This window comes from Doryrhamphus excisus, chromosome 11 (genome assembly GCF_030265055.1).
Source record: "Doryrhamphus excisus isolate RoL2022-K1 chromosome 11, RoL_Dexc_1.0, whole genome shotgun sequence".
Taxonomy (NCBI): domain Eukaryota; kingdom Metazoa; phylum Chordata; class Actinopteri; order Syngnathiformes; family Syngnathidae; genus Doryrhamphus; species Doryrhamphus excisus.
In genome coordinates this window covers 3,995,275-4,019,711 of record NC_080476.1, presented here as the reverse complement: position 1 = coordinate 4,019,711, position 24,437 = coordinate 3,995,275, and the positions used below count along the sequence as shown (strand labels likewise).

Genomic DNA, 24,437 nt, shown 5'->3' with positions numbered 1-24,437 from the left:
CTGCTATGTTGCGGTCATTTGTCATTAAATAACAATTCCAAACGTTGAAGCATCTTTGATGCTTTAGTGAACTACAAAGGTGGTGAGCTCGTAAAAGCTTGAAAGCTACCTCTTGGAGAGCGCTGGTCTATTGACATCAGTTACAAAACCTATACATGTATTATTAATATGTATGTGTTTAAATGTATACCTGTTAATAGCTGGCAACTGTTATCTTTGTATGGGTGTCATTTGATTGAGAATCAGATGGTTCAGTAAGCATACAAGTATACAAATGAAAAATTAAGGGTTTATATGATGATGTTTGTACACATTCAAGCTTTTACTTTGCTGTTTTCATACTTCGCGCCTGTTTATCTGACGTCACGTTGGAAAGAGCGACGGCGGGAACAAGAGATAGTTCCGCTCACACTTCCGGTTTTGCTTGGTAGTTGTGACGTACTTCCGTTACATGTCCACGACGAGCAAAGCGTCAAAACGCTACTCTTTCAGTGAAGCTTTTAAAATAGTTTTAGTCGTGTGAATGTAATTTGTATTGAATGAATGAACGGTTTCAAAAATGCTAGCACAGCTGTTTATTTTTGTAAATGCGTGTAAAATGTGCTAATGAGTGAAATTTGGCTTGAGGCCTAAATTTTACCTAATTACACACATAAGGTAGCTGCAGTTTACACTATCCAAAATACTGTTTACTGCTGATAAGTATCCTAGCAAGGTAAGTTTGGTTTACCGGCCATCTTTGAAGTACAGTACTGTCAGTCAGAGAACCGGCGGTGTCCCTTTAAAGCCAGTTAGCTAGCGAGGAGCAAGTAGTCCTCTTGACGCTTCCCCACTCTTCGGCCCAGTCAGCTGGTCTTAGAGAAGAATCGTGTTTACGTTTCCTTCCTGGACCGACTCACTTGCCTCCCCTCCGAGTCACCTGCTCACAGGCGGGCTCAGTGGAGGCTGCATCCGTCAGCCAGCATCTTGGGGGCGGGCGTCCGCCTGTCACGATTAGAGGGCTTGTTTCTGTCAGCACATTGGACTTCTTAGACGGAGCTTATCGAGCATCCTCAGCCGGCAGACATGAGTGGGAGGCTGGGAGACCTCAGCCCCAAACAGGCTGATGCTCTGCACCAGGTAAGACAATAATACATAGGATTTAGAGAGCACTTTAAGCATGCTACTTCACTGTCTTAATTACAATACGAGCGTACAAGTCACCTTTTTATGCATTATGTACGTCTCTACTATAATTTCTATGACAAAAACAGCTTGTCCTTATAGTGATATGGATACATTTGTCATCAACTGCATGCTCTATATAGGTTAAATTTCTTTGTAGCACAGAATCATTTGTCATTTGTCATCAGTTTCTCCTAAATTAAAATGTAAATAGTAAGTAAGACCTGCATGATGGGAGCTTTGCAACATTTCTAAGTGCATTTCACACAAGGCAGGCGTTACTAAAGATGGGTCACTAAAGCATTGAAAGTAATTAGTCACTGAGTCACAAGCTTGAGCTGGAATTAAACATGTAGAACCCCCCCCCCCCCCCCCCCAAAAAAAAAAAAGATAAGAAAGATAAGGTAGTCATTCAGGACATTAAACCTTCCTCATATGTGCAAATGTGTCTCCTGCTTTCCCTCATCAGTTCCGGGAGAGGATTCAAGATGTTCTTTCTCAACTTCCTGCCCAACATGACCACTTCCTGCTGCGATGGCTTAGAGGTGAGCTGGAACTCATCCCGCCTCATGTGTCAACCTGCACAGGTTGCGTGGTTTTCATATACGAAGTACAACTCATAACAACAAGCCTGGTCTGAACGCACTTCAACGCATTTGTGCTCCAATGAATACATAGAAGAGTCTTATTGTGTGTGTTTTAGTATTAGTGTGTGGGGGGGGGGGGGTAAGGAGCTCAAATTAGTTTTGGAGCAGAGGGCTTGGACTTTGTGTATCAGGCTAATCCGGAGCTAATCACATTAAAAGGTGTACTACAGCAACAGCAGGGCAGACACGCCCCTGCCCTCCCCCAGTGATCCCCCTGCCGTTAAAATCACAGGAAGTTCGGTTACACTGTCGAGAAGCTTCCAAAAAGTGTCCATTCAGAATGATTCAGCTTGTTTTTACTCCTATGCGTGACTGGCTGATGATGAGGGGATGAGGTCGCTTCATTAGATGCGCCATCGAAAGAGATCCAATACAAACATTCTGTCAAATGCCTAATGCTCACGTTTGGTGTGATTAGTCACCAGGAGGAAGTGAAACTGTGTTGCCATGTAAGCACACCTCGAACTGGACCAAAATAACAAACAGTTCCAGCCCATACCAGCCTCCAGGCCTCTGGAAGCTCACGGAAAGGAGCATTTAATGGGTTTGCAGCAGCATCTGCAGCGTCTTAGACAGAAGAACGCTTGTCCGCTTCGTTGTATACCATACCCAATAAACAGAAAAGGCTTTTTGGGGACTATAAAATCCATTCTCTCCAGAGAGAAGTTGGTTAACTGTGAACTTGTGTAACTTGTTGTTGTTTCATTTAGTCCATGTTTTTTGCGTTTGTATTCCGTAAGTGTTCCAATTGTAAGTGTCACACAAGTGTAAGAAGAAGTGATACTGTTTCAATAGTATAAAATCTTAACTTTGCTGTGTTTGACTTTTGACGTTTTCCTTTTGGAAGCAGATCTAATCCTTAAATCTTAAAATTGTTGCTCTTTTTTTCTGTCTTCTAGCCAGAAACTTTAACGTGCAGAAGTCCGAGGCCATGCTGCGAAAGGTAACGTTGTCCAAACGTGATGTCATCACTAGGAAGTCTTGCCATCACTGCGCTCTGATAAGATACACACATGAATAAGTCCATAAGTTCACACTGGAAATACACCAGTTGGAAAAATACATTACATTTGCATGCACTGTTGGATCTTAAGAAGGGTCAAAGTAGATCTTTAAAATACAAAAAGAAGAAATTGGAGTGAGACAAAATAAATTTAGCAAGGAATTTATTGCAAATAACCACTGAAAGTGAAATAGACTCCTGAAAAGATGCTTAGGGATCTGGAACAGAAAAGTCAAGTCATAGATCCAAAAAAGTTTCACCGGCCCAGACCCGGAGGATCCTATTGGCTGGCCCCCGGCCCAAATGAAGGTTTCTGCTAGTGCAGAGTTCAGTTCATTGAATATTATGCTTTTTCCACTTTTCTGACCCACAAATGTAGTTAGAATGTTGTATTCTCCTGTTAAACGATACCAAAGTTTCAGATAATGAGGTTTACGCATTTGGAAGTGGGCAGCCTATTTCTTAAAAATGTTTTTGTCTCACTCCAATTCTTCTTTTTGCGTTTTGAAGGTCTTCTCAGAACCTCTTTAAGATCCAACAGTTCAAAATCTTTCAGCTGGTCTTAACATTGTGATCAGGCGTGCATGCTTGATGCTGCACTTTGATGCCTCCAAAGGGGCACAATTGGATACATTTATTGTATGATTATGAATGAAGGCCACTTTTTAACTTCCTACTAAGAACAACAAGGAGTCATCAGACACACTAACATGATGTAATCATACTGTAAATGTTGCCATCATGGTTTGTGCATGTGTACTGATAACACAACCGACCCACGTCCTGCTGACAGGGCACTTGTTCTATCTCAAGCCTCCTTAAGGTGCCCCAATTGCAACATAGTGCTGGTGGGGGGGGGTCATGCAGTAGCCTTGCACAAGCACAGTAATTAATATTGTTAAATTACCTAATAATGGGCTGTGTCAATCAGAAATCAATGTTATTTGTCATGTTTTATTGCTTTGGATATCATTAGCTGATGCAGGTGTACCTAATGAAGTGTCCAGATGTGTTCAAAGTTCAACATATCGTGGAAATAAATTGTTTATTGCATTGGGCTACTCAAATCCATAATGAAGGGGGCTGTAGGGCCCATTGGCACTGTCCCATTACCGTCCCATTCCCATTATGCTGACTTGACCCGAGTACCGTAAACACCATCTTTGTAGTTTGCATTCTATCTTCTATCTATAAGTGTTTTTCCACCTTCTATATTAAATTGTTGGCACTTGCAACATTTGTTGGCTCCATGGTGGGTTGTTTATGTTGTTTTGTTGAAATTCCCTCTACAGCTTATATTAATTTCCTTTATATTCATTTATGTATGTAAACCTCACTGGAAAAAATGTGCTTATTCTCCTTACAGCACTTGGACTTCAGGAAACAAATGAAAGTGGACACAATCATCAGCGACTGGCGACCCCCCGAGGTGACAAGATAAGAACAACTTTGTGGTGACAGTTAACGTACTGTATGTGTGATTAGTTGGACCTTCTCCATGATGGCTGCAGGTCATCGAGAAGTATCTCTCTGGAGGAATGTGTGGCTACGACCGCGAGGGCAGTCCCATCTGGTATGATGTCATCGGACCCGTGGACCCCAAAGGCCTCTTCCTCTCTGCCTCCAAGCAGGACTTCATCAAGTCTAAGATACGAGACTGTGAGATGCTGCAGAGGGAGTGCACTGTCCAGTCGCAGAAGGTTAGCACCACTCACAATGTGGCATCAAGGGATGTGACTGACCCGGTCTGTGTTGTTGTGCCCTCTAGCTGGGGAAGAACGTGGAGTCCATCACAATGATTTACGACGTTGAGGGTCTGGGCTTGAAGCACTTGTGGAAGCCTGCTATTGAAACATATGGAGAGGTACACACACCCACACATCCTCATGACATCCAATACAAATGTTTTATCTAATATTCCACAATATAGCACACGATGTAGTTTCACTCCAGTCCTGAAGATGGTAGCATTGCTCCATCTGCTAGATTTGGTGTGCCACTGCCCCACTTGGGCTTCTTGATGTACACTATCCCTTGTTTACAGCAGCATTAGCCAATATAGTAGAAAAGAGAGTAATAAGAGAAAATAAGCCATATATAAGACTTGTGCTCGTGTGTGCTGCTATAAATGTGTTCCACTACTAGAAGAGCAAAGTGGCCATTGATGGTATTAAAGACAGGGTGCTTTGTCAAAGTGGCTTTTGGAGTATTCTTGTGTCTTCAGATCCTCCAGATGTTTGAAGACAACTACCCAGAAGGCCTGAAGAGGCTGTTTGTCATTAAAGGTAAATCATGAGAAGGAGAGAGGAGTTCGTCATCGATTCAACAGTTGTTTTTTTTTTTCCCCCTGCAGCGCCCAAACTCTTCCCAGTGGCCTACAACCTTGTCAAACACTTCCTTTGCGAGAACACGCGGCAGAAAATCTGCATCCTTGGCAGTAAGTCACATGGTTTAAAATCAATAGTGTTCTATCTTTGATGTAAAACAGTGTAAAGCAGTAAAAGCATGTTGTGGTAAAGGTTTGAGCTCTTCTGCCTCAAGCATTTTGGATCAATAGGGAATGACTTGACACATCTGATGGTATATCATTTGAAAGGTAAAGTGTGTGTGTGTTTGGTTCCACAGTAGCAGTGTGTTGGTCATGAACGAATGGGTCAAAAGAACTAGTTCTTTTTTGTGAACGGAATGAACGAGGTCACTGCCCCTAAGATACCGATTCAGTCCGTTCAGTTGCAAATGCTTTTTTTTGATTGGCTGGAGAGTCAGTTCATAGTTGCTTTTGCAGGGCGGGACTATCTGCGTCCTTGCCTGTCTTATCCTATAGTCGCACCTCGCTTTGAGAGATTGACCGACACTGTCGGTGACCTCGTTCATTCCGTTCACAAAAAGAAGTAGTTCTTTTGACCCGTTCGTTCATGACCGACACACCACTAGTCATCAACTGTTGAGTCGGAACGAACGTGAACATGAGTGAACGGACTGACTCGACACGGCTGACCGGGTCTATGCACAGGGGGAGATCACAGGCTAACGACCAATTGACTGAAATGAACGGATCTTTTTACTGAATGAACCGGAATGATCCGGTTGACTGAAATGAACGGTTTTGCCCACCACTATTCCACAGGCGACTGGCAACAGGTGCTACTGAAATACATCGACGCGGATGAGCTGCCCGTCATCTATGGTGGGAAACTGACGGATCCCGATGGAGACCCGCGCTGTCGGACCAGGGTGAGTTGTTGAGCATTGTTAGGGTCGTAGGTCATTCGATGACAACACGCTTGCTTCCGAGCAGAACCTCCTCACTCTAGTTTGCATCCTTGTAGGTTTGCTTCACTGACAATCTGTCTGTATTATATAGAATTATTAGTGCTGTCTCATGAATAACAGATTAATGAGATTAATCATGATGAAATATTCATTTTAATCTATATTAATCGTGTTTTATTTAGCATGAGCAAAGTAAGCAGTTAGAGCAGAAATGGATCTTGCTGGGTTTGCACACAGTTGAGAGGAAATTGCAGTGTTAACCACAAAAGGAGACATTTCCTGCTGCGGTGGAAAATGCGTAGTACCCGAGATGGCCACTAGTCGCTATGCACTAGCAGCTGTAATGGTCCAGAGCCGCTTTTGCTCTAGCAGACTGTTGTCGGGGTCAAGTCACTAATGCTGGTCTGTCGCTGTCTCTGTAGATAAATAATTGGGCCCAGGACAAGTGAGGGGCGGAAGACCACAAAGTCCACATGTGGTCCAGTTGGAGGGCTTTCTTTTTTTATTTTTTTTTATTTTGTAATGTAACTTTTACACTTACTGTAGCTGTGTTATTAGGTGTTATGTTACTTGCATGTGTTGTATATGGAGTACAAAATAAAGAAAGCACCAAATCGTCAACATTAGCAATCATGTGTTAGAAATAAATACTCTTTTAATGGATGCAACTAAAGCCACTTAAAACCGATCTACTGTCCTGACAGTTGCTACTCTGGGTCACACTGCCCACACCTCAACTTGTTTGTGGAACATTGTCATACGTTGTTAAATAAAACAAATAAAGAAAAGAAATGTATCATTCATTTGATGGTTTCTTCACACTTGCTGTAAGTAAACCTTTCTCTTTTTCTTTCAACGTCCTGTCCAAAAGAATCCAAATGGAACCATTTCTTTTATGCCGACATCGACTAATATTTGTCATCTTTTTCCAGATAAACCACGTCGGCCCAGTTCCCACCTCCTACTATGTTCGGGATCATGTCTCAGTGGAGTATGATCAGTGTTTGACTGTCAACCGAGGGTCAACCCGACAACTGGATTACGAAATCCTCTTCCCGGGATGTGTCCTCAGGTCAGACTTCACAATTGAAACTACAATTGGACGTCTTTGTTGTTTCTAATGTTCATATTGTATTGTTTATTAAAATAGGGCTCAGTAACTCGCATGGTTGGTTAGTGGTTTGCACAGGGGTGGGCAGACTTTGGTGCGGGAGAGGGGCGTCTATATGTAGGTGGCATCAAACAGAAGACAAAACCTACTCACAGTGCAACGAAATGGAAACACAGCCCCTCCATAGCAAGTTAATGCACCACATAAATCAACAACCAAGCAATAAACACATAATATAAAGCTGTTATTTCCAAATGCCCGCAAGGCATGCCGGGCAGCCCAGTTGCAAAAGGAATATGAATGAAAAATGAAAAACAATATGTTCACGCAGCCTCATTTACTTCTATGACGACTTCCTAACATATTTCCACTCAAGTCAAAATGCGACAAACACAGCAAAATGTAAAAGAGAGAGAGTCCTACAAGGTATATGGGTATTTTATATATTATATATATTTTATGTATTTTAGGATGTTTTTTATGGCAAGATATTGTATGTCATATGGTGCAGTATGGTAGGTCACTTTGTGCATCATGTGCATTGTTTGGATGGCGTTTTTGAGCATATTGTGGCCACTCTTTCCATGTTAAAGGTAAAAATAAAGGAATTTGCCAATCCCCTGTGGGCCAGATTAAGTTTTTTGGTGGGCCGCAGTTTGCCCACCGCTGGGTAGCATGTTGTCCGCCGAGTCAGGAGATGGAGAGTTTGAATCTCTCACATTCCACATCCATGAATTTTAGGTTAATGTGCCCTGTGATTGGCTGGCGACCAATCCGGGGTGGAACCCCCTCTTAAATCAAAGTTCCTAGACTGTGTATGACGAGTCTTGTTGGAAGTTGCATTTTATACCTCATTTATAGCTAAATTAACTCTGAAGTCACCCACACTGACACAGAACACATGAAGGGAATAAAATACAGTCATAAAACACTAAATACATGAAAGAAATTAAACAGTAATAATAAAATAAAAGCCACTAAAGCACCATTTCCATCCAAATAAGATCACTACACCGTTAAGTTATTACCATTGATGTTGTAGGACAGCTGAATTTGCTGATTTTGGTTTGGTTTGGTGACCAGGAGTCTGTTTGTTTTGGCTATGAAAAGACTGCTGATCAACCACCTCCTCCATCATCCCTACAATGTCCGTGTGCAATGGATGTGTATGGCTGCAAGAGTTCAGCAACTGAAAGAATATTAAAACAATATTGAGCATAGCGTGGCGCACCACACATACATAACCTCGAAATGATCATGGAACATGGAACCCCTCAAACCAAGGACCACCTGTATAATGACTAGCATTGCCACGAAGATCATACTGGAAAATGTCCGTTTTACGCATATATCGGATTTATATCCGGTATATGCGTAAATCGGATTTTATTCGTTATAAAAAGGCACTTCCTTGACTATGTTTCCAATGTACCTGGCAACGCTGCAAACGCTGCAAATGACGTCGTATAGCGGCCTGTCACGATTCGGCTATCCGATATATGCGAGGGAAATTTAATGGAAATGCATTGGAACGGGACTGGAGATTTTGTCCGAAATAGGCGAAATCCGTTATAAAAAATCCGATATATGCAATGGATTTTTATTGAAAATGCATTACAGAAAAATCGGTTCTTTTTTATCTGTCCGTTGTGAGCGAATTTCCGATATATCCGAGTCCGATATATCCGAGGTTTACTGTAGCTTTTTGCTATGATATGCTGTGATGTGTCAACCAGTTGTCACATCATATCAGTTTCTACACTCCCATTTTTGAGCTAATTTCAGATTCTAGATGTGTTTTGACGTAGTAACTAAAAGGACAAGATCGTGGGTGCAAGCAGCCGAGATTAATTATCTGTATGGTGGGAAGCATCATCATCCGGTCTCGGGCATCTGGTCAGGATGCCCCCTGTACGCCTCCCAGCGGAGCTGGATGAATAAGCCAAAGGAGATGTAGTTTGTTTTTTCAATTACAGAAACATGTAAAAAATATATATACATTTTGTTGGCCAGGTGGCAGTTTTCCAGCGAGGGTGCAGACATCGGTTTTGGGGTGTTTATGAAGACAAAAAAGGGCGAATGGCAGAAAGCGGCTCAGATGGATGAAGTGCTGCCCAGCCAGCGCTACAACGCTCACTTAGTGCCTGAGGACGGCTCGCTTACCTGCGAACGACCTGGCGTGTGTGAGTCCTCCCTGGCTATGACCTCATTAACATACCTTAACTAACACGCACCAACTTTGACCTTCTCAGATGTGCTGCGATTCGACAACACTTACAGCATCTTCCAGGCCAAGAGAATCAGTTTCACTGTTGAGGTTCTGCTGCCGGACCGCTTGAAGCCCCAACAGGCCGATTAAGTGTCAGGCAGTTAACAAAAAAACACAGAAAGAATCAAGCGGCTGCTTGGGATGTCAGATGAAGCACAGCTTGATATGAAGTGGAAGCTAAAGCATTAAAGGTATTACTGGAACCCCAACGAACATCTACTGTACATGTGTTCTTGACAGGACAAAAGCAGCAGAAACCAAAATGTGGCAGAGACGGAAGTAGCAAGATGATGTAACCATTATGCTACTGCGCTGGGATGTAGCTAGCTGTGGCAAAGTACACACCCAGTAGTCTGTTGTAGAACACCATAAAAGACCAGACCTAGGATTGTTTTTTTCAGACTACAACATCTTCCTTAATTTGTCAGCCAATAATACATGAAATCTAATTGTGACCTTCAGTTTGTAACAAGCAACATTACAAATATAGCGATATCAACACTTCCGGGCAACCTCCAGTCTAAAGTCTTACAGCGCCCTCTGGTGCCAAATTAGCCTTACTGCTCGTCTTCTTAACCGGAAGTGGTTGTATCTATAGAAACCAGGTGCTACAAACTTTCTTCAGTGAGCGATATTTTATTGGACAAACATGAACAAAGACTCCTGTAAATACGACATGACGCGCCTCCGGATCGAACTGGAGCAGGAAAAAGAAATAAAGTGAGTTTTTAATCATCGGAACTGATTTGTGTCCAAATTCGTGTTTTGAAACACTTTTTCTCTGCGACAAACCAAAACGAAAAAAACCCCAACTTGAATCAGAGACATGTTGGAGGAGTCTGTGCGGGACTTGAGCTGCACCATGAGGGAGCTGCAGGACAGGCTGCACGGCGTGGACGGGGAAGGTGAGCGGGTTCTGGTTCTGGTTCTGGAAATGACCATTCTGTTGTGTCATCTTCATGTGTTGTTTGTGCATCAGACAACGAGTGGAAGACCAGATATGAAACTCAGACTGAACTCAACCTGCAGCTGCAAAGACAAATCTCAATTATCCACGAAAGACTGGAGGACCTGCGTGGGAAGCCCATGGGTGAGATATATTGTATCATTATGTAGATAATGGAGTGTCCGGTGACTTGTATATAAACACTATTTTTAAAAATATCTTATTTTACAGATCGGCTGGCCTCGATACGATCATACGATGACATGCCACTAGTGAGTGTTTATATTTCTGTTTATATTTCTACATATGCAGTAGTTGCTAAAGTTGTTATTTTCGTATTGCATCCAAGCCATTTAGAGGTGTTTGGAGATTGGACGCCAGCAGAGGGCGTCAGAGCAAAACTATAACAGGCAGAAAGTCCAGGTACTGCAAGGCAAGGGTCATCAAATACATTTGTCCAAGGGCCACAATTTTTCTCAGCAGACACTGTGGAGGCCAGATTGTATTGCAAAATAATATTTATATAGTATATTATTATTTGATGTATACATTTTGTATTTTTAATGATCCATTTTTCCAAATGTCCCCCTAATTCATCAAAGTTGCAGACCCACACAACAGGGCCTGGAAGATAATAATAATAATAATACATTTTATTTGTATAGCGCTTTTCAAGATACTCAAAGACACTTTACAAAAGAATGAAGTTGAATAGAGCAAATAAACAGAATAAAATACAACATTCATTGGTTAGTACACAGTTTAAAAAAAACGGGGCGGGGCACAGCAGTCAGATATAAAAGGTTAGACATTAAAAACAGATTTAAAGAGGTGGGTTTTGAGTTGTTTTTTGAAGGTGGGAAGGTCAGGGCAAGCACGGAGTGAGTGGGGCAAAGAGTTCCAGAGAGTGGGGGCAGCGATGGAGAAGGCTCTGTCTCCCCAGGTTCGGAGCTTGGTCATCAAAATCATCATGTACTACGACAATGTGGTTCTTTATTCTTTAAAACAAAAAAACAACACTTTGTTGAGATACTGAACATACCTGCATGTAGTACACAAGTGCTTTTGTATGGTATATTGTAATAATATTGTCTTTATTGTTACAGGAGTCACTGAGGCAGCGCCTCAAGCTGCTGACTGACGAGAAGTCACAACTCCATAGTCAGCTGATAGACTCTCGGATCAGGATCGAACAGGAGGGAAAGGTGAAATACCCCCCACTCTTTGGTCTAGAGTTGCTCCCTAGCAGCTATAGCAGCTTCCTTTTCTGGGAAGGCTTTTTACAAGGTTTTGGAGGGAATTTTTCTCCAGTTGTGAGGTCGTAGGTCACTTTAGCACTCTAGTTCCTCAGCCAACACATGCATAAGATGAAGAATTAAGATTGAGAGTTGTTCCCCAATATGTTAGCTTAAGCTCTTAAATTGTGACTGTATAATACACACATATTTATGTATTCATCCACAAATGTTATTTTCCCAAACAGTCTTTCCATAAAACAAATGATGAGAGACGAGCCTACTTGTCTGAAATTGCCAAGGTAAGAGTTCACTTTCATCCAAAAAGACAGTCAGCCGAGGCCTGTGTGTCTTTTCCCATGACATCCCAATTCTCTTCCACAGTTGTCCTCCACTGTTGACGCCCAAAGGAGACAGTACTCCATGCCGCCACAGAGGGGGACAGAGAGCAAACTGAGGTCAGTGAGAAGTTCTGCTCTGTCTTCATCCTTACAATACTTAAAACCTAATCACAAGGATGCTTATTTTGAGCCAGTTTAGTTCAAAAGTCACAGATCAGTCACGCTGTCCTCGTTGTTGTCCGCACAGAGCAAAGCAACCCAGCAGGAAGTCAGAGGCTGACGGAAAGAAAGGAAAAGCAAAAGAAAATGAAGGAGGAGAATGTGGGATGTTGGAGAAGAGCCAGCAAAAAAAAGCCCACCATGGAAGCAGGTTGCCCACCCTCAAGCAACACGTGAAACACTAAAAAAAAAAACAACACAAAAAAACAACAACACCGGGTGTTAGGCTGCCTACATGTCCAATGTGAGCAACACCGCCGCCTGCACACAAGCATCCACCCACACGCCAACACAACACCCTCACCATCTGGCTGTGTGTACCTAATGAAGTGTCCAGAGAGTGGCAGACCTCCAAGAACGCAAAGGATCCCGATCCAATCTCGGAGCGTGTCCTCCTGCTCATTTCTCCAATGTGCCTTGTTTTCCTCAGGATTAATTGAGACTTGAAGACGTTGCCAGCCATCAGACTGTGACGCACGCCAGGTCCCCCGTTTACCCGCCCAGATAGAAATGTCCTTTAAGTGACCAACACGCACATACACGTACATATAGGACTGATGTCTCCATGTGATCAAAGTGTTTGACTATTAAATGATGATCTTTTCTTATCTGCCTCCACCACTTAGAGGAAGGCAAGCTTGGATGAGTTTGGTGAGGAAGAAGAGGTCCAACATCAGTGACCTTTGTCCTCACAGGCTGTTTTTGCTGCAAAAACTTTTCATTCCCAGTAGGTGTCCCAATACTTTTGACCATGTTGTGCCGTCATGACGCAGTGAACTAAATGAGGTGGCCTCTTTATTTGGGCCTTCATGTGGGTCAGTAGAGCCTTTTAGCCAAGCCACGAGAGGAGACCCAAATCAGTCACATGTCAATAATGTGAAAGATCCATCATACTGTACATCACATGTACATCACATGTACATCATGTGATCAGCTTTAGTCTATCAGTTACAGCTGGAATGATTATAAACATAGAACTGTAAAACTGCAGAAATATATGGAGCCACAGAACTGCAGCACTACAGAAGCTATCAAAACTAAAAGGTCTATGGGACCCTGGTACTGAAAGTGCAATTTTATGCTTCATAAGCATGGACCCATAATATTATAGGGCTGTAGAATCCCAGCAGTTCCATGTAAGCACAGTCCTCAGAGGACTGTTGAAATAGGGCACTGGTATGAGAATATGGACTGCATAACCTCTACAGCTCGACAATTACAGCACTAGGACTGAAGACTTAAGGACAATTCATCTACAAAACTACGGACCCTGGGCCTAGAAGGTGTAGAACTGGAGACAATGAACTATAGAACAAGAAGCTATTATGAGTGTAGAACTGGAGGGTTCTATTGAACAGTGGACAAAAGATACTTGAAGTACAGTATAAGACTAAAAGGACTTTGGGACTGGGAACCTAAGTTCATACAAGTGTAGAAACAACACAAATACAGAACTGGAGACGATTGGAGAACTACAGGACTGCCAAACAGAGCACTAGTCCTAAGGAAAGTGTAGAAATATGGTACTGAAATATGTTATATGTACTCATGAAGAACATTTAGCATCCTATAACTGAAGGACCAACTTGACTACAGACATAAAATTACTGAACTATAGCTCTGACATATGTTTATATATGTTTACAACTGTCAAGTTAGAGGACTGGAAATATGTTTGTATAGGACTTTAGAATTGTAGGCTCTAGGACTGTTAGGACTATTGAATATAGGATTGTTGTACTGTAGACCAGAACAGCATCCCGGGACTATCAGTCTGTAGAACCAGTACTATGGAACTGCAGAAGTTCTAGCACTTTTGAACTAAGCGGCTAACAGAACTATCAGCAAGAAGGCCACTGAATTATAGGACTAAAATCACTCTGGGACTAGACATATGTACATGTTTAAAGAATTAATCTAGTAATAATAGATTAATTTAGAACTAGAGTTGAGAGACGACTATACTAGGATGTTACAACCATAATGTCTGCATATCTACAGTGTGGGGTGAGAATATCTTTCCATGGTAATGTACACCTACAGTATATGTCTATAGGACTGGACAACTACTGGGCAATATAGGATTGTAGACTGTAGGCTAGAACGCCATCTAGGACTAGCAGTCTGTCGGACTTTAGAAACTTTTGAGTGCAACTGAACTAAAACATGTGTTATTATTATGTATTATAAATGACTTTAAAACTAGAGGACTAACTTGGCTAAAAATGACTATGGGACAGAAATACACACCTGTATATATAATGTAGGATTATATATAGGACTATAGGGCAGTCAGACTGTTGAACTATGGACTGGAACTATATTTCTATGGGACTGGAGAACTCTAGGCCTAGTATATGACTGGGAAACTATTGGACTAGAGGGACCAGAGGTTATCTAGAATCTAGGCTAGGCGAGCCTATAGTGTGAAGTTGCCAAGGTAAGAGCTCACTTTCATCCTCAAAGTCCGTCAGCTAAGGAAGACCCTTGAGGTTGTTGCCATGACAATAGAGCATCACCTGTTGAACGAGCTGTCAATGTAAAGCTCGACCTACGGCACTGGTAGACTTTAGAGCCGTATAGATATGCCGATATTGCAGACTAGAAGGAAGATGTTAAAGTGCTCCTGCTTATAAGGGGGCGATTGTGCGAGGGATGTATTGCCCCCCCCCCCCCACCCCCAACCCCACCCCACACACCCCTACCCAATCCTAGCATCTTCACCACGTTCTAGACATGCGGACCTGCATCCTAATGACTGTAAGGGGGTGGGGGTGCTGAATGGGAATCACGACACGAGTGACGTAGCTGAAGAGGAGGAGGAGGAGGAGGAAGAGGCAGCTGCTACTTCAGCTTCAACTTCTTCCACCACACACACACACACACACACACACACACACACACACATTCTACTGGTTTTCAGGTCTTTCTCCATTGGTGGCTGGAGGTGAAGCATCATCCATTCCACAGGTGACGGAGGAGCTCATCTCTCCTGTGGGTAAGACATCTTCATCATCCATCAGTGCTTGGAGTATTATGGGATGGTGTCAGCCTGCGTGGTGACTTTTCAGGGCAGTTATTGATCGGTGCCTGTCTCTCCATCCGTGCCCGCTAGTCCAGGCGGTCAGCGTGGCTTAGTGGACTTAATCTGTCATTAGGACTCTATTCTGGGAGCAGGCGTGCACGACGCACCTGCTCGCTCACTCGTTGTTTGGCGACACCAACTTCCTACCTGCGTGCGTGTACGCGTCAGACAGCACCGCGGTTTTGGTGAGCCTGGTGGGCTGCATGGACACAGACATGGAGCACTTCGACGAGCGGGACAAAGGTCAGCGACACGGCCGCTCCAACGCGCGCGTCAACGGCGTACAGAGCCCGACGCACAGCGCGCACTGCAGTCTCTTCCGGACCCGGACCCTGAAGGCTCTGAGCGCCGAGAAGCGGGCCAAGAAGGTGCGTTTCTACCGCAACGGGGACCGATACTTCCACGGGATCGTCTACGCCATCTCCGCAGACCGCTTCCGGACCTTTGACGCCCTGCTGGCGGACCTGACCCGCTCCTTGTCCGACAATGTCAACCTGCCGCAGGGCGTCAGAACCATCTACACGCTGGACGGAACCAGGAGGATCACCAGTATCGATCAACTGCTCGAAGGTAAAACTTGCATCTTTTTTACAGAGCAAGAAACCATATTTGGTTGCTGATACTAAAACAAACATGACCACGTACAACACGTACTTAAATGATAGTACAGTATAGCAATACAATACAACATCATTATAGTAATACAAGTCTTCCCTGGTATACTGGAAATACTCTGCAAAGTAATGAAAATAAAGTTGTCACACCTTAGAGATGAGCAACAAGCTGTTGGCATGTAAGATAAAAGAGATAAAAGAAAGATTATTATTATTGTTATTGTTATTATTATTATTATATAAGATTATTATTGTATTGGCTTGACTTTTGTCCCATGGCGCCCCCTGCAGGCGACAGTTACGTCTGCAGCTCCATCGAGGCCTACAAGAAGGTGGACTATACCAAGAACGTCAACCCCAACTGGTCTGTCAATGTCAAGGCGGCGGCAGCGGCGGCCCGCGGGCCCCCCTCGCTGGGCAGCACCAAGGTGGGGGCACTGGAGAGCAAGGACTTTGTCCGTCCCAAGCTGGTGACGGTGGTGCGTAGCGGCGTGAAGCCCCGCAAAGCCGTGAGGGTGCTGCTCAACAAGAAGACGGCCCACTCCTACGAGCAGGTGCTCACCGACATCACGGACGCCATCAAGCTGGACTCCGGCGTGGTGAAGAAGATCTACACATTGGAGGGTAAACTGGTGAGTCCACACTTTTCTGACCACCAGCCTTGACTTTGGTCTTCGATTGGAGGAGTCATATATGCAGATTTCATATATACTGTCAATATTGCATAGTAAAGTCTACTTCTAGGTGAAATATTCTGCTATACTGTATGTCAGGTCCATCACTTGGTCATGGCCTGGTGTTCACAGGCCCGTGGAGGCTAAATTGTCGATGGTGCCCAACCTACAAAACGGATCATGTCTTCATTTCGCTGTTTTCTGGTGTTAACACTTGAGGCTGTGCTTTGCTCATTAACATCAATGGTACTGATTGTGTGGAATGTTTGCATGTAGGCTGAAGTACGTGTTTTCTTCTCCAGAGGGAGTTTTTCCGTGACTCTTTCGCCCAAGTGCTTACTTGTATGTGTCGATTTTGTGAAATTATGAGGCTATCAAGTTAGACACAGTTCGTTCGGTCTTAAGTGTGCTAAAGAAAGACCTACTTCCTGGTCTGTGTTCCAAAGATGGCGTCCTTCTGTCCGGGTTATGAATGGAAAAAAAAAGCCCAGAGAGAGAGAGAAGGAACTGACGTAGAGCTCACAGAGAGGTTGATGGGAGGTAGCACAGCGAGGAGAAGAATCTATGAATGGAGTGTGTTGTTGTTGTCGTCGCCCACGCTGGAGCGCCGTGTGGTGGGATGAGTCACGGGTCCTTCAAAGTCCGCCCACCTGCTCAGCTGTGGCATACATACTATACTTTACTTTGGTTTTATTCCTCATGAAAGTCTATTTCCTGTGTTCATTTCCCCTTTTCTTCCATTGTGTCTTTTCCACTCATGACTTTCTTCAGGCTTCTGTTTGGCTAATGTGAATTTACAGCAAGGGGTTATAGCGCCACCTGTTGCTTTGGCATAAAGTCGACAATGTTGACGGATTGTGAGGCTAGAGAATAATAATAATTCTAATGCTACGCTAACTCCGCTGGTCAACCTTGATGTGATGACGCTGGCCTGGCATCCTGTCTGACCTCATGCAATCCATTTAATGATCCACCGTGATTAACCCAGCGGGAGGTTGGTCCAGATTCCCAGCCAAAAACGTCCTTTTCGATCCTCTTGAGAATTCTCCTACAAGGGATTCAAAGTTTTTCCATGACGCCTGCTCACGCTCTGCGGTTGCCATGGGTTACCGTTATCTTGGAGATTACACAAGAAATGCCGCTCTCTCCCCCACATCGTCCTATCCTCCCCCTCCTTTTGCAAGTAAGGCTATTATGCCGCTGCTATTTTTAGACACGGTATCGATTGGGCCGCTGGGCCTGGCAACACGCTAACCGATGCTCACAGCAGACCTCTTTTTTCTGTTTTCATGGACAACATGTGGAATGTAAACAATATGTAACACAACAAGTGAGGCAAAGATTAGATTAGCTTAAACCTCAGTGAAATGTGCTTAATCTGTGTGGTAACGACCACAACGACCAGGGAAAGCTCACTGTAAGTCCCCACGTTGACTACATGGCACGTGAGCATGGACTCTAATCATTTGGAGGATCTGGCCACGCCATTGGCCAGTTTGGAGTTCAAAGGCCACATGAGGACAATGCAACAATCATCTTCTTTCGGATAGTCAGTATTGTTCAGCACATGTCGTATAATGAATGCTTCTCCTGCGATGCTTGCATGCTTCTCACTAATTAACATTGTTTGTGCAAAATAAAACAAATATTAAAACATGCAAAACAAGTTATAGAAAAAAAATGCCATTCTTTGTTTAATAATTTAGTCTCAACAAAATAGCCAAACAATAGGCAACTAAAATAACATGTTTTACAACAATCAACAAGTAGATTGACCCTAGGTTGTACTTTTATTAATACTGATCTAATTACATAATGTTGCTAACCCTATAATTTAGAAAGCTGCACATTTCAATGTGGCACAAACATCCCTATAAAATCAAAGTATGAAACTCTGGACTTATACAATACAATCAGTGAAATGTTCAGCACATCACGCATGAAACACAGCATGAAGGACATTTTTTTAATATTAGTCAATGACAACAAAACTGAACAGAAAATGCATCTTTTAAATTAAACTTTTTTATCATGAAGGGAGAAAAAACACAGCATTCCAGAAAAAGAACATCATACCAAGAGTAAAATATGGTGGTAGTAGTGTGATGATCTGGGGCTGTTTTGCTGCTTCAACACCTGGAAGACTTGCTGTGATGAATGGAACCATGAATTCTGCTGTCCAAATTCTGCTGACCAAAAGATCCTGAAGGATTGTCATTGGTCATTAGTGCAGCTGCGCTGGTAAGCTATTGTAATGTTGGTGGAATGGCGATGGTGCAGAAATCCGTCTTTTATCAGCCTCAACTAAACAACACCTTACAGCAGTGGTTCTCCCCTTTGGAGGAGGTCATGACAGAAAATAATTGAAAAGCACTGACTGCATGGTGGACGAGTGGTTAGCACGCAGGCCTCACAGCTAGGACTTCAATTCCACCCTCAGCAATCTCTGTGTGGAGTTTGCATGCGTGGGTTTTCTCCGGGTACTCCGGTTTCCTCCCACATTCCAAAACGTGACGTGTCTGCAGGACTTTTTCGGAGATGAGGATGTTTTTGTGGCGTGTGGACCTGAAAAGCTGCGCTACCAAGACGACTTGATGCTGGATGAGACCGGTGAGGCTTTCTTGTCGTGTTCATCTGCTGTGACTCGAGAGCTGTTGTTGATATTTTGTCAACTTTTTTCAACTTTCATTGTAATACAAAGAAAATGAATGAATGAATGAATGCCTTACTTCTTCTCTCTTCTCTTTTAATCTGGCTCCAACCAGCAGGTAAACGCCACTGCCCCCTATGGCCCAACCCCTGAATCACAGCTGAACAATTCGACACTCCTGTAAATATAATATCTGAAATAAATATGCACAAATGGAAGAACACAATGTCAAGCCAATATCAGCCATGCTCCTTATTCCTCTGGACAAAGTCACAAGTTAATGTCCAAGCACGGTTACGTCAACAACTGCCAGTCCAAGGGGTGTGGTGGTGGTGGTGGTGGGGGGGTATGACATACACTACCATCATTATCATCAAATATTTGACGCGTGGCAGCAGGACGATGCTAACATAAAATATTTATGATGTTCTTATTGAATGTCATCAGTGTGTGAAGTTAATTACCTGAGTGCACACGCTGATTAGGTTACTCTTTAAGGCTGTGTGTGTGTGTGTGTATGGGGGGGGGGGGGGGGGGGGGGCATTGACAGTGCATGTGTGTCAGTGTCATAGGCAGAAGTAGGTTTCTGGGCTGGGCTGGTGGTGACGTTTTTGTCCCAGCAGAACCAACATGTCCAGAGAGAGAGAAAGCGACTCGCTTTGTGTTCATTAACCTCTTTAATGAGCACACACACACACACACACACACACACGGGGAGCTTTGTGTAGCAGCTCAAATGGGCCTACATGAATAATGTCTGAAGGTTGTGATATCCCCAATCACACAACAGGAAGGAGACATTTAGCGCTGTGTACGGTTTAAACATTTCAACAGGCACCGTATTGTTGTGGCCGTGCAGTGAACTAGCATGACACCTTGTGAACAGAACCTGATACCGCCCTCGGGTTCCTCTCTGCGAGCTCACTAGCGCCACACTGAGGCCTGCTGGTGTCATGTTTCCGCTTGTAACCTGAGCAACAACATATCAAGTTACCTCTGAACCTCCCAGCTTCTGGACCGAGCTCCTCCTCTTTATTTGGTGTCATCGTCGTCGTCGCATGTCGCTTCTGGTAGAAGTTGATCCGGTCTCCTAGCAACAGCATCTAGGCCCTGCAGGGAGGTTCTACTGTATATGTCAAGCTGGTTCTGATCAAGAAGGTAGACAAGCTGTAAGTGGCTTAGAGCACGGCCATGGCGGCACTATTAATACTTTAAGCTCTGTTTGTGTATACACGCACACACACATCACTTTGTTGGACCCCAGCTGTTAGCCCTGAGCCTCCAATCACGCACATCGAATCATGCACAGTGACACACAGACATGCAACACACACACACGTGTCACATTGCAGAGGTGGGCTGCTTCAAGTTTGCGTGAGTCACTAATGGGCCCTCGTGGTGGGCCTCTCAGTGGGTACTGAAGCCACTTTCCCCAAAGGAATAATGAACATAGAAGTCATCTGTTCCAGGTTGAAGCATGAAAGCTTCATCATGATATCATGCATGTGTAACAGGAAGTGAAGTGGTATTCATGGTATGGTATTAAGCTGCAGTGATTGTTTTCTATCTCTTGGGTGACAGCCCCCTCCCCCCCTGCAACCACTCCCATCTAGCACCGCAGTGACTGTGCAGAATGCAGGATCATCAAGAATTGCAAAGACACAATGATTGGCCTGTTTTTGTTGTTAAAGTGTGATTGTTATGTGTTGATGACTCAACTTCTTCTGTCCCAAAGATGAGGACAAAGTATGTTGGCTCCTTCTGTTCTGCCGAGTCATTGTTACTCAGCACATGGTGTGTGTGTGTGATGCACATTTCTTCTGGTGCAGCAACATCAATTGTGTTATTTTCTATTAACTATTGAAGTCTGCACCCGAGTGTTGAGGTTTGATAACATTAGGAGGTGATGTAGAATGACACAGCAGACATTCTTTACGTTAGATTCCTGCAGTGGTTACATTCCGGTACCACCAGCAAATGGCAAAAAAGGGAGTTATTGATGCCTATAATTTATATTTTTGACATATGCTTTGCTCGACTATCAAGTAACGCTTGACATTGATGTTCTCCGATTTCGGATCAACATTTGCAAAGTCCATCCATTTTCTTTTGCTTATCCAGGCCCATGTCATCGGGGCATCAGTCCCAGTAAGGAAGTTCTTAGTTCTGGCCACTTCTTACACTTCCACCAAGGGGACCTTGAGGAATCCCCAGGACAACGTATTTAGCTTATCAACCCATTGGAAATCACAGGATTTCATTGAGAGTCTAACTCAAGGTGTCATCTTAGATAGAAGTCTAAAATCATCACACAGTAACTTAACACTCAAAAGGTAGCTCGGAAATATACAAGACAAGTAGCAATACTAGTTTAAAATAACCGCAGCAACTATTTTAACTTCTTTGAGACCACGGCCTGCCAAATCTGTCCAGCATCCCCCCCCCACCCCCCACACCACTGTCTAATCCAGGTCATAACCAGATGGTAATCTGTTGACAGCTTGGCACCTCTCTTCACCCGTGTGACCAAAACATCTGGACACATGTCTGATGACCTGCAGGCTGGTGCCAGGTGCCCTTATGGACATCCTTATGTTCACACGTCCAGCAACATCACACTGCATGGGTTCACGTAGGGGAGGCCATTACACCCACTCATGCTCCTCCAGGTCACACTATCGTTGCCCACATGGGCGATGAAATCTCTCAGTAGAACTAGTCGCTTGGGGGAATGCTCCCCAGAACCCCCGCCGATGGACTCCTAGGGGGTCAGGTGACCTGAGCTGCTCTTAGGTTATACACACAAACATTAGGGGTAGGGAATTGACCCTCTCATTCTGTATAAAGAGAGATTGAAGGATAAAAACAAAGGAGGTCAAGATGAAGTGAACATAAGGAGCAGACGTCTGTGATGTGCAGGGGCAGCCCGAGGACAACACAATGCATTGTGGGACTCAATGCCACTGATTCATGTCTCATTTGCTTCACGTTAGTCACGCTGATGGCCAATGCAGATGATGATCATCACACGAGTGCAGCAAAAGAAAGTTGTAGAAGCAGCAGTCATTACATAAGGCTGTTATGCAATCTGCTGCGGTGCATTTGGGTGAACTCTGGAACTCCGACGCCATCCTTCTCATTCTCTCTGTCTGTTGAGAGGATCAATCAAAGTTTCCTCAGAGAATAAAGACTTTTGGTTCTTTGTGTTTTAGGCTTTTGAACAATTGAATGCTTTCGAATTCCATATTTTCTCTAAAGAAGCAGATTTTGCACCAACAGTCAAGTGCCAAGGTACATTCAGCACCATGGCTAGCTCCTCAGAGTTAAGCCTTTTGTCTCCAGATGGAGCTCTTCCCGTGGGCGGGGCTTTGATGACCCGGCTGTGTCCTCACTGTGTCCTCACTGTGTCCTCACTGTGTCCTCACTGTGTCCTCACTGTGTCCTCACTGTGTCCTCACTGTAACCTCTGGCAGTCCGTAGCAGAAGCAGAAGCTCTTGCTGACTTAACATCAGTTCTTTGCAGCAAACCATTACCAAATTGAGACCCGCAGTGCCCCCGCATGCTACATTTAGCTCTTGTAGTCCAGATACACTCCCACGAGATGCAAGCTAGAGATAACTAGCAGCGTTGTTAGCATGGTCACTTTATCCTCAGTATTCATATTGTAATGAGGACAAAAATTACTTCACAGATTGTCTGTGTGCAGACTGGCTTTTCCCTTTTTGGTTTATTTTATTATGATCAGAAAATAAATTCATGCAAATATTCAACAAGCATTGAATATAGGAAGGAGCCCCATCAATAAATACAAAATATTTCAAAATGACACACTGATATACACATTTATACTACAATATGTTGAAATGTATATATTTCTTCCTTTAAAACATGTTAGTTTCCGTTTGCTGTGGAGACAAGGCTGCTTGGATTACCAACACGATCAAACACTGCCCCCTTGTGGCCGTGTAGAGCTCTCGCTTTGGACTCCAGCAGCGACGCCAGTTGCTTCATGTGAGCAGTGGCATAATGTTTAAACAAAGCAGCAGGTGTGCTTTACTGTGTACGGTATGTGTGGTGGACATGTAATCCCTGAGAACAACAAAGACAGGAAAAGGAAAGGGAGACTTTTAATGTCGCAGTCCCAGGGAGGAATATTCATGTGGAATAATAATGTGTTGGAGAAGATGATGTCTCCATTTTTATTCATGGAAAGACATCAAACACTCTCTGTCTGCTGTGCACGATGACTCATGCTGTTTGTTAGAGTAAGAAATGCAACCCATGGGCAAAAGTATGCTGGTGCACAGGTTGCTAATGCTTCATCACAAGGAAGACCTTTTGGACCTTTTGAAGACATGTTTCAAAGGCCACTTTTGAATTTGAAGTTCTGAAAAGTACTCACTGTTGGATCAAAGCTCCCTGAGAGCAAGGTTTCACAAAATGTGGCCCTGAGACCATTTGCAGCACTCTTTAAGCACTTTTTATTGGCCCACCTTGTAGAAATAAAGTTAAAAAGTGGAAAAAGTTGGCGACATCAAATAAAAAGTCAAACTATAAAGAGAAGCTGAAATGTCGATCCAGTCATCCCTCTTTAAAAGCCGTTCATTGGTTCCAGATCCGATAAATGAATATAGGATTCAATCATAGTTGCAGCATAGAAAACCTGATTATGGCTTTGTAAATAAGTTACTTTTACATTGTTAGAGCCCCGTAGACATGATATAACATCCCTATAGTCATCATTACACTCCTATTATTTATTATTTACACCGGCTTGCACATCTATTAATGCAACAGGGACTCTAGATGGTCGCGAGCTCGCAAGCTAGTGGGCTAACAATCTAGCGAACTCACATAGTGAGCCTACTAAACTTAGAAAAGGATTTTAAACCGAATGGCGGAGAATGACAAGAAGCAACAGATTTACCACTTTCACACGAAATGGGAGGAAAACATTTTCCCACTCTGCATCCATGGTTGGCTACATTGAGTGCACGGTCAGGTAATGTTATAAGATTAACTAATTAATTAATGTCACTTCCATTTCAATGTTTTGACTAAAAATAGACACCACTCATTCATTCATTTTGGAAAAAAACTGGATATAGTGAGGGAGCGATAATCAAACCTTTATATAGCAACGTTATATGGCTGCTCTACAAAATGAAAAATATCAAAGTGGCACCCCCATCCTTTCATTTTCAG

General features: G+C 43.5%; 3 protein-coding genes and 1 long non-coding RNA gene across 9 annotated transcripts in view; 3 read left to right on the top strand and 1 right to left on the bottom strand.

Annotated features, from left to right (window-relative positions):
* The first annotated feature begins 40 nt into the window (after positions 1-40).
* On the top strand, positions 41-9,706 carry LOC131137948 (SEC14-like protein 2). The gene is made up of 12 exons (XM_058086435.1): positions 41-1,119; positions 1,634-1,709; positions 2,711-2,754; positions 4,181-4,243; positions 4,326-4,514; positions 4,583-4,678; positions 5,039-5,099; positions 5,168-5,251; positions 5,942-6,048; positions 7,020-7,159; positions 9,212-9,381; positions 9,451-9,706. Exons 1-12 carry the CDS (start codon positions 1,066-1,068, stop codon positions 9,555-9,557), a joined length of 1,191 nt encoding a protein of 396 aa, XP_057942418.1. The 5' UTR covers positions 41-1,065; the 3' UTR covers positions 9,558-9,706.
* LOC131137952 (uncharacterized) lies at positions 1,618-9,975 on the bottom strand. 3 transcript variants are annotated; one of them, XR_009132005.1, is made up of 4 exons: positions 9,477-9,975; positions 4,557-4,658; positions 4,285-4,497; positions 1,618-2,808 (listed from the first exon to the last, which is right to left on the bottom strand). It is a non-coding gene; the product is annotated as an uncharacterized LOC131137952 (long non-coding RNA). The 3 variants fall into 3 exon arrangements; XR_009132006.1 differs by having other exon boundaries at positions 4,285-4,458; XR_009132004.1 differs by having other exon boundaries at positions 4,557-4,655.
* Positions 9,547-14,933, top strand: ccdc169 (coiled-coil domain containing 169). Of its 2 annotated transcripts, none has more exons than XM_058086438.1 (8): positions 9,547-9,658; positions 10,290-10,372; positions 10,447-10,557; positions 10,645-10,685; positions 11,520-11,618; positions 11,897-11,950; positions 12,033-12,106; positions 12,237-14,933. In XM_058086438.1, exons 2-8 carry the CDS (start codon positions 10,294-10,296, stop codon positions 12,391-12,393), a joined length of 615 nt encoding a protein of 204 aa, XP_057942421.1. In that variant the 5' UTR covers positions 9,547-9,658; positions 10,290-10,293; the 3' UTR covers positions 12,394-14,933. The 2 variants fall into 2 exon arrangements, with proteins under 2 accessions (XP_057942421.1, XP_057942420.1); XM_058086437.1 differs by lacking the exon at positions 9,547-9,658 and adding an exon at positions 10,043-10,187.
* A 195-nt stretch (positions 14,934-15,128) lies between these two features.
* Positions 15,129-24,437, top strand: part of dclk1a (doublecortin-like kinase 1a) — a 35,696-nt gene continuing 26,387 nt past the window's right edge. For all 3 annotated transcript variants that reach the window (XM_058086424.1, XM_058086423.1, XM_058086426.1), the window contains exons 1-2: positions 15,129-15,863; positions 16,199-16,539. In XM_058086424.1, coding sequence (XP_057942407.1) covers positions 15,497-15,863; positions 16,199-16,539 — 708 coding nt within the window. In that variant the 5' untranslated portion in view covers positions 15,129-15,496. The remainder of the gene's footprint in view (positions 15,864-16,198; positions 16,540-24,437) is intronic.

Coding starts and splice junctions, on each gene's coding strand:
- LOC131137948 (XM_058086435.1), top strand. CDS start 1,066: ATGAGTGGGAGGCTGGGAGACCTCAGCCCCAAACAGGCTGATGCTCTG. Junction 2,755..4,180: donor CCGAGGCCATGCTGCGAAAG/GTAACGTTGTCC, acceptor TTCTCCTTACAG/CACTTGGACTTCAGGAAACA. Junction 7,160..9,211: donor TTCCCGGGATGTGTCCTCAG/GTCAGACTTCAC, acceptor TTTGTTGGCCAG/GTGGCAGTTTTCCAGCGAGG.
- ccdc169 (XM_058086437.1), top strand. CDS start 10,117: ATGAACAAAGACTCCTGTAAATACGACATGACGCGCCTCCGGATCGAA. Junction 10,188..10,289: donor GAGCAGGAAAAAGAAATAAA/GTGAGTTTTTAA, acceptor AACTTGAATCAG/AGACATGTTGGAGGAGTCTG. Junction 10,686..11,519: donor CATACGATGACATGCCACTA/GTGAGTGTTTAT, acceptor TTATTGTTACAG/GAGTCACTGAGGCAGCGCCT.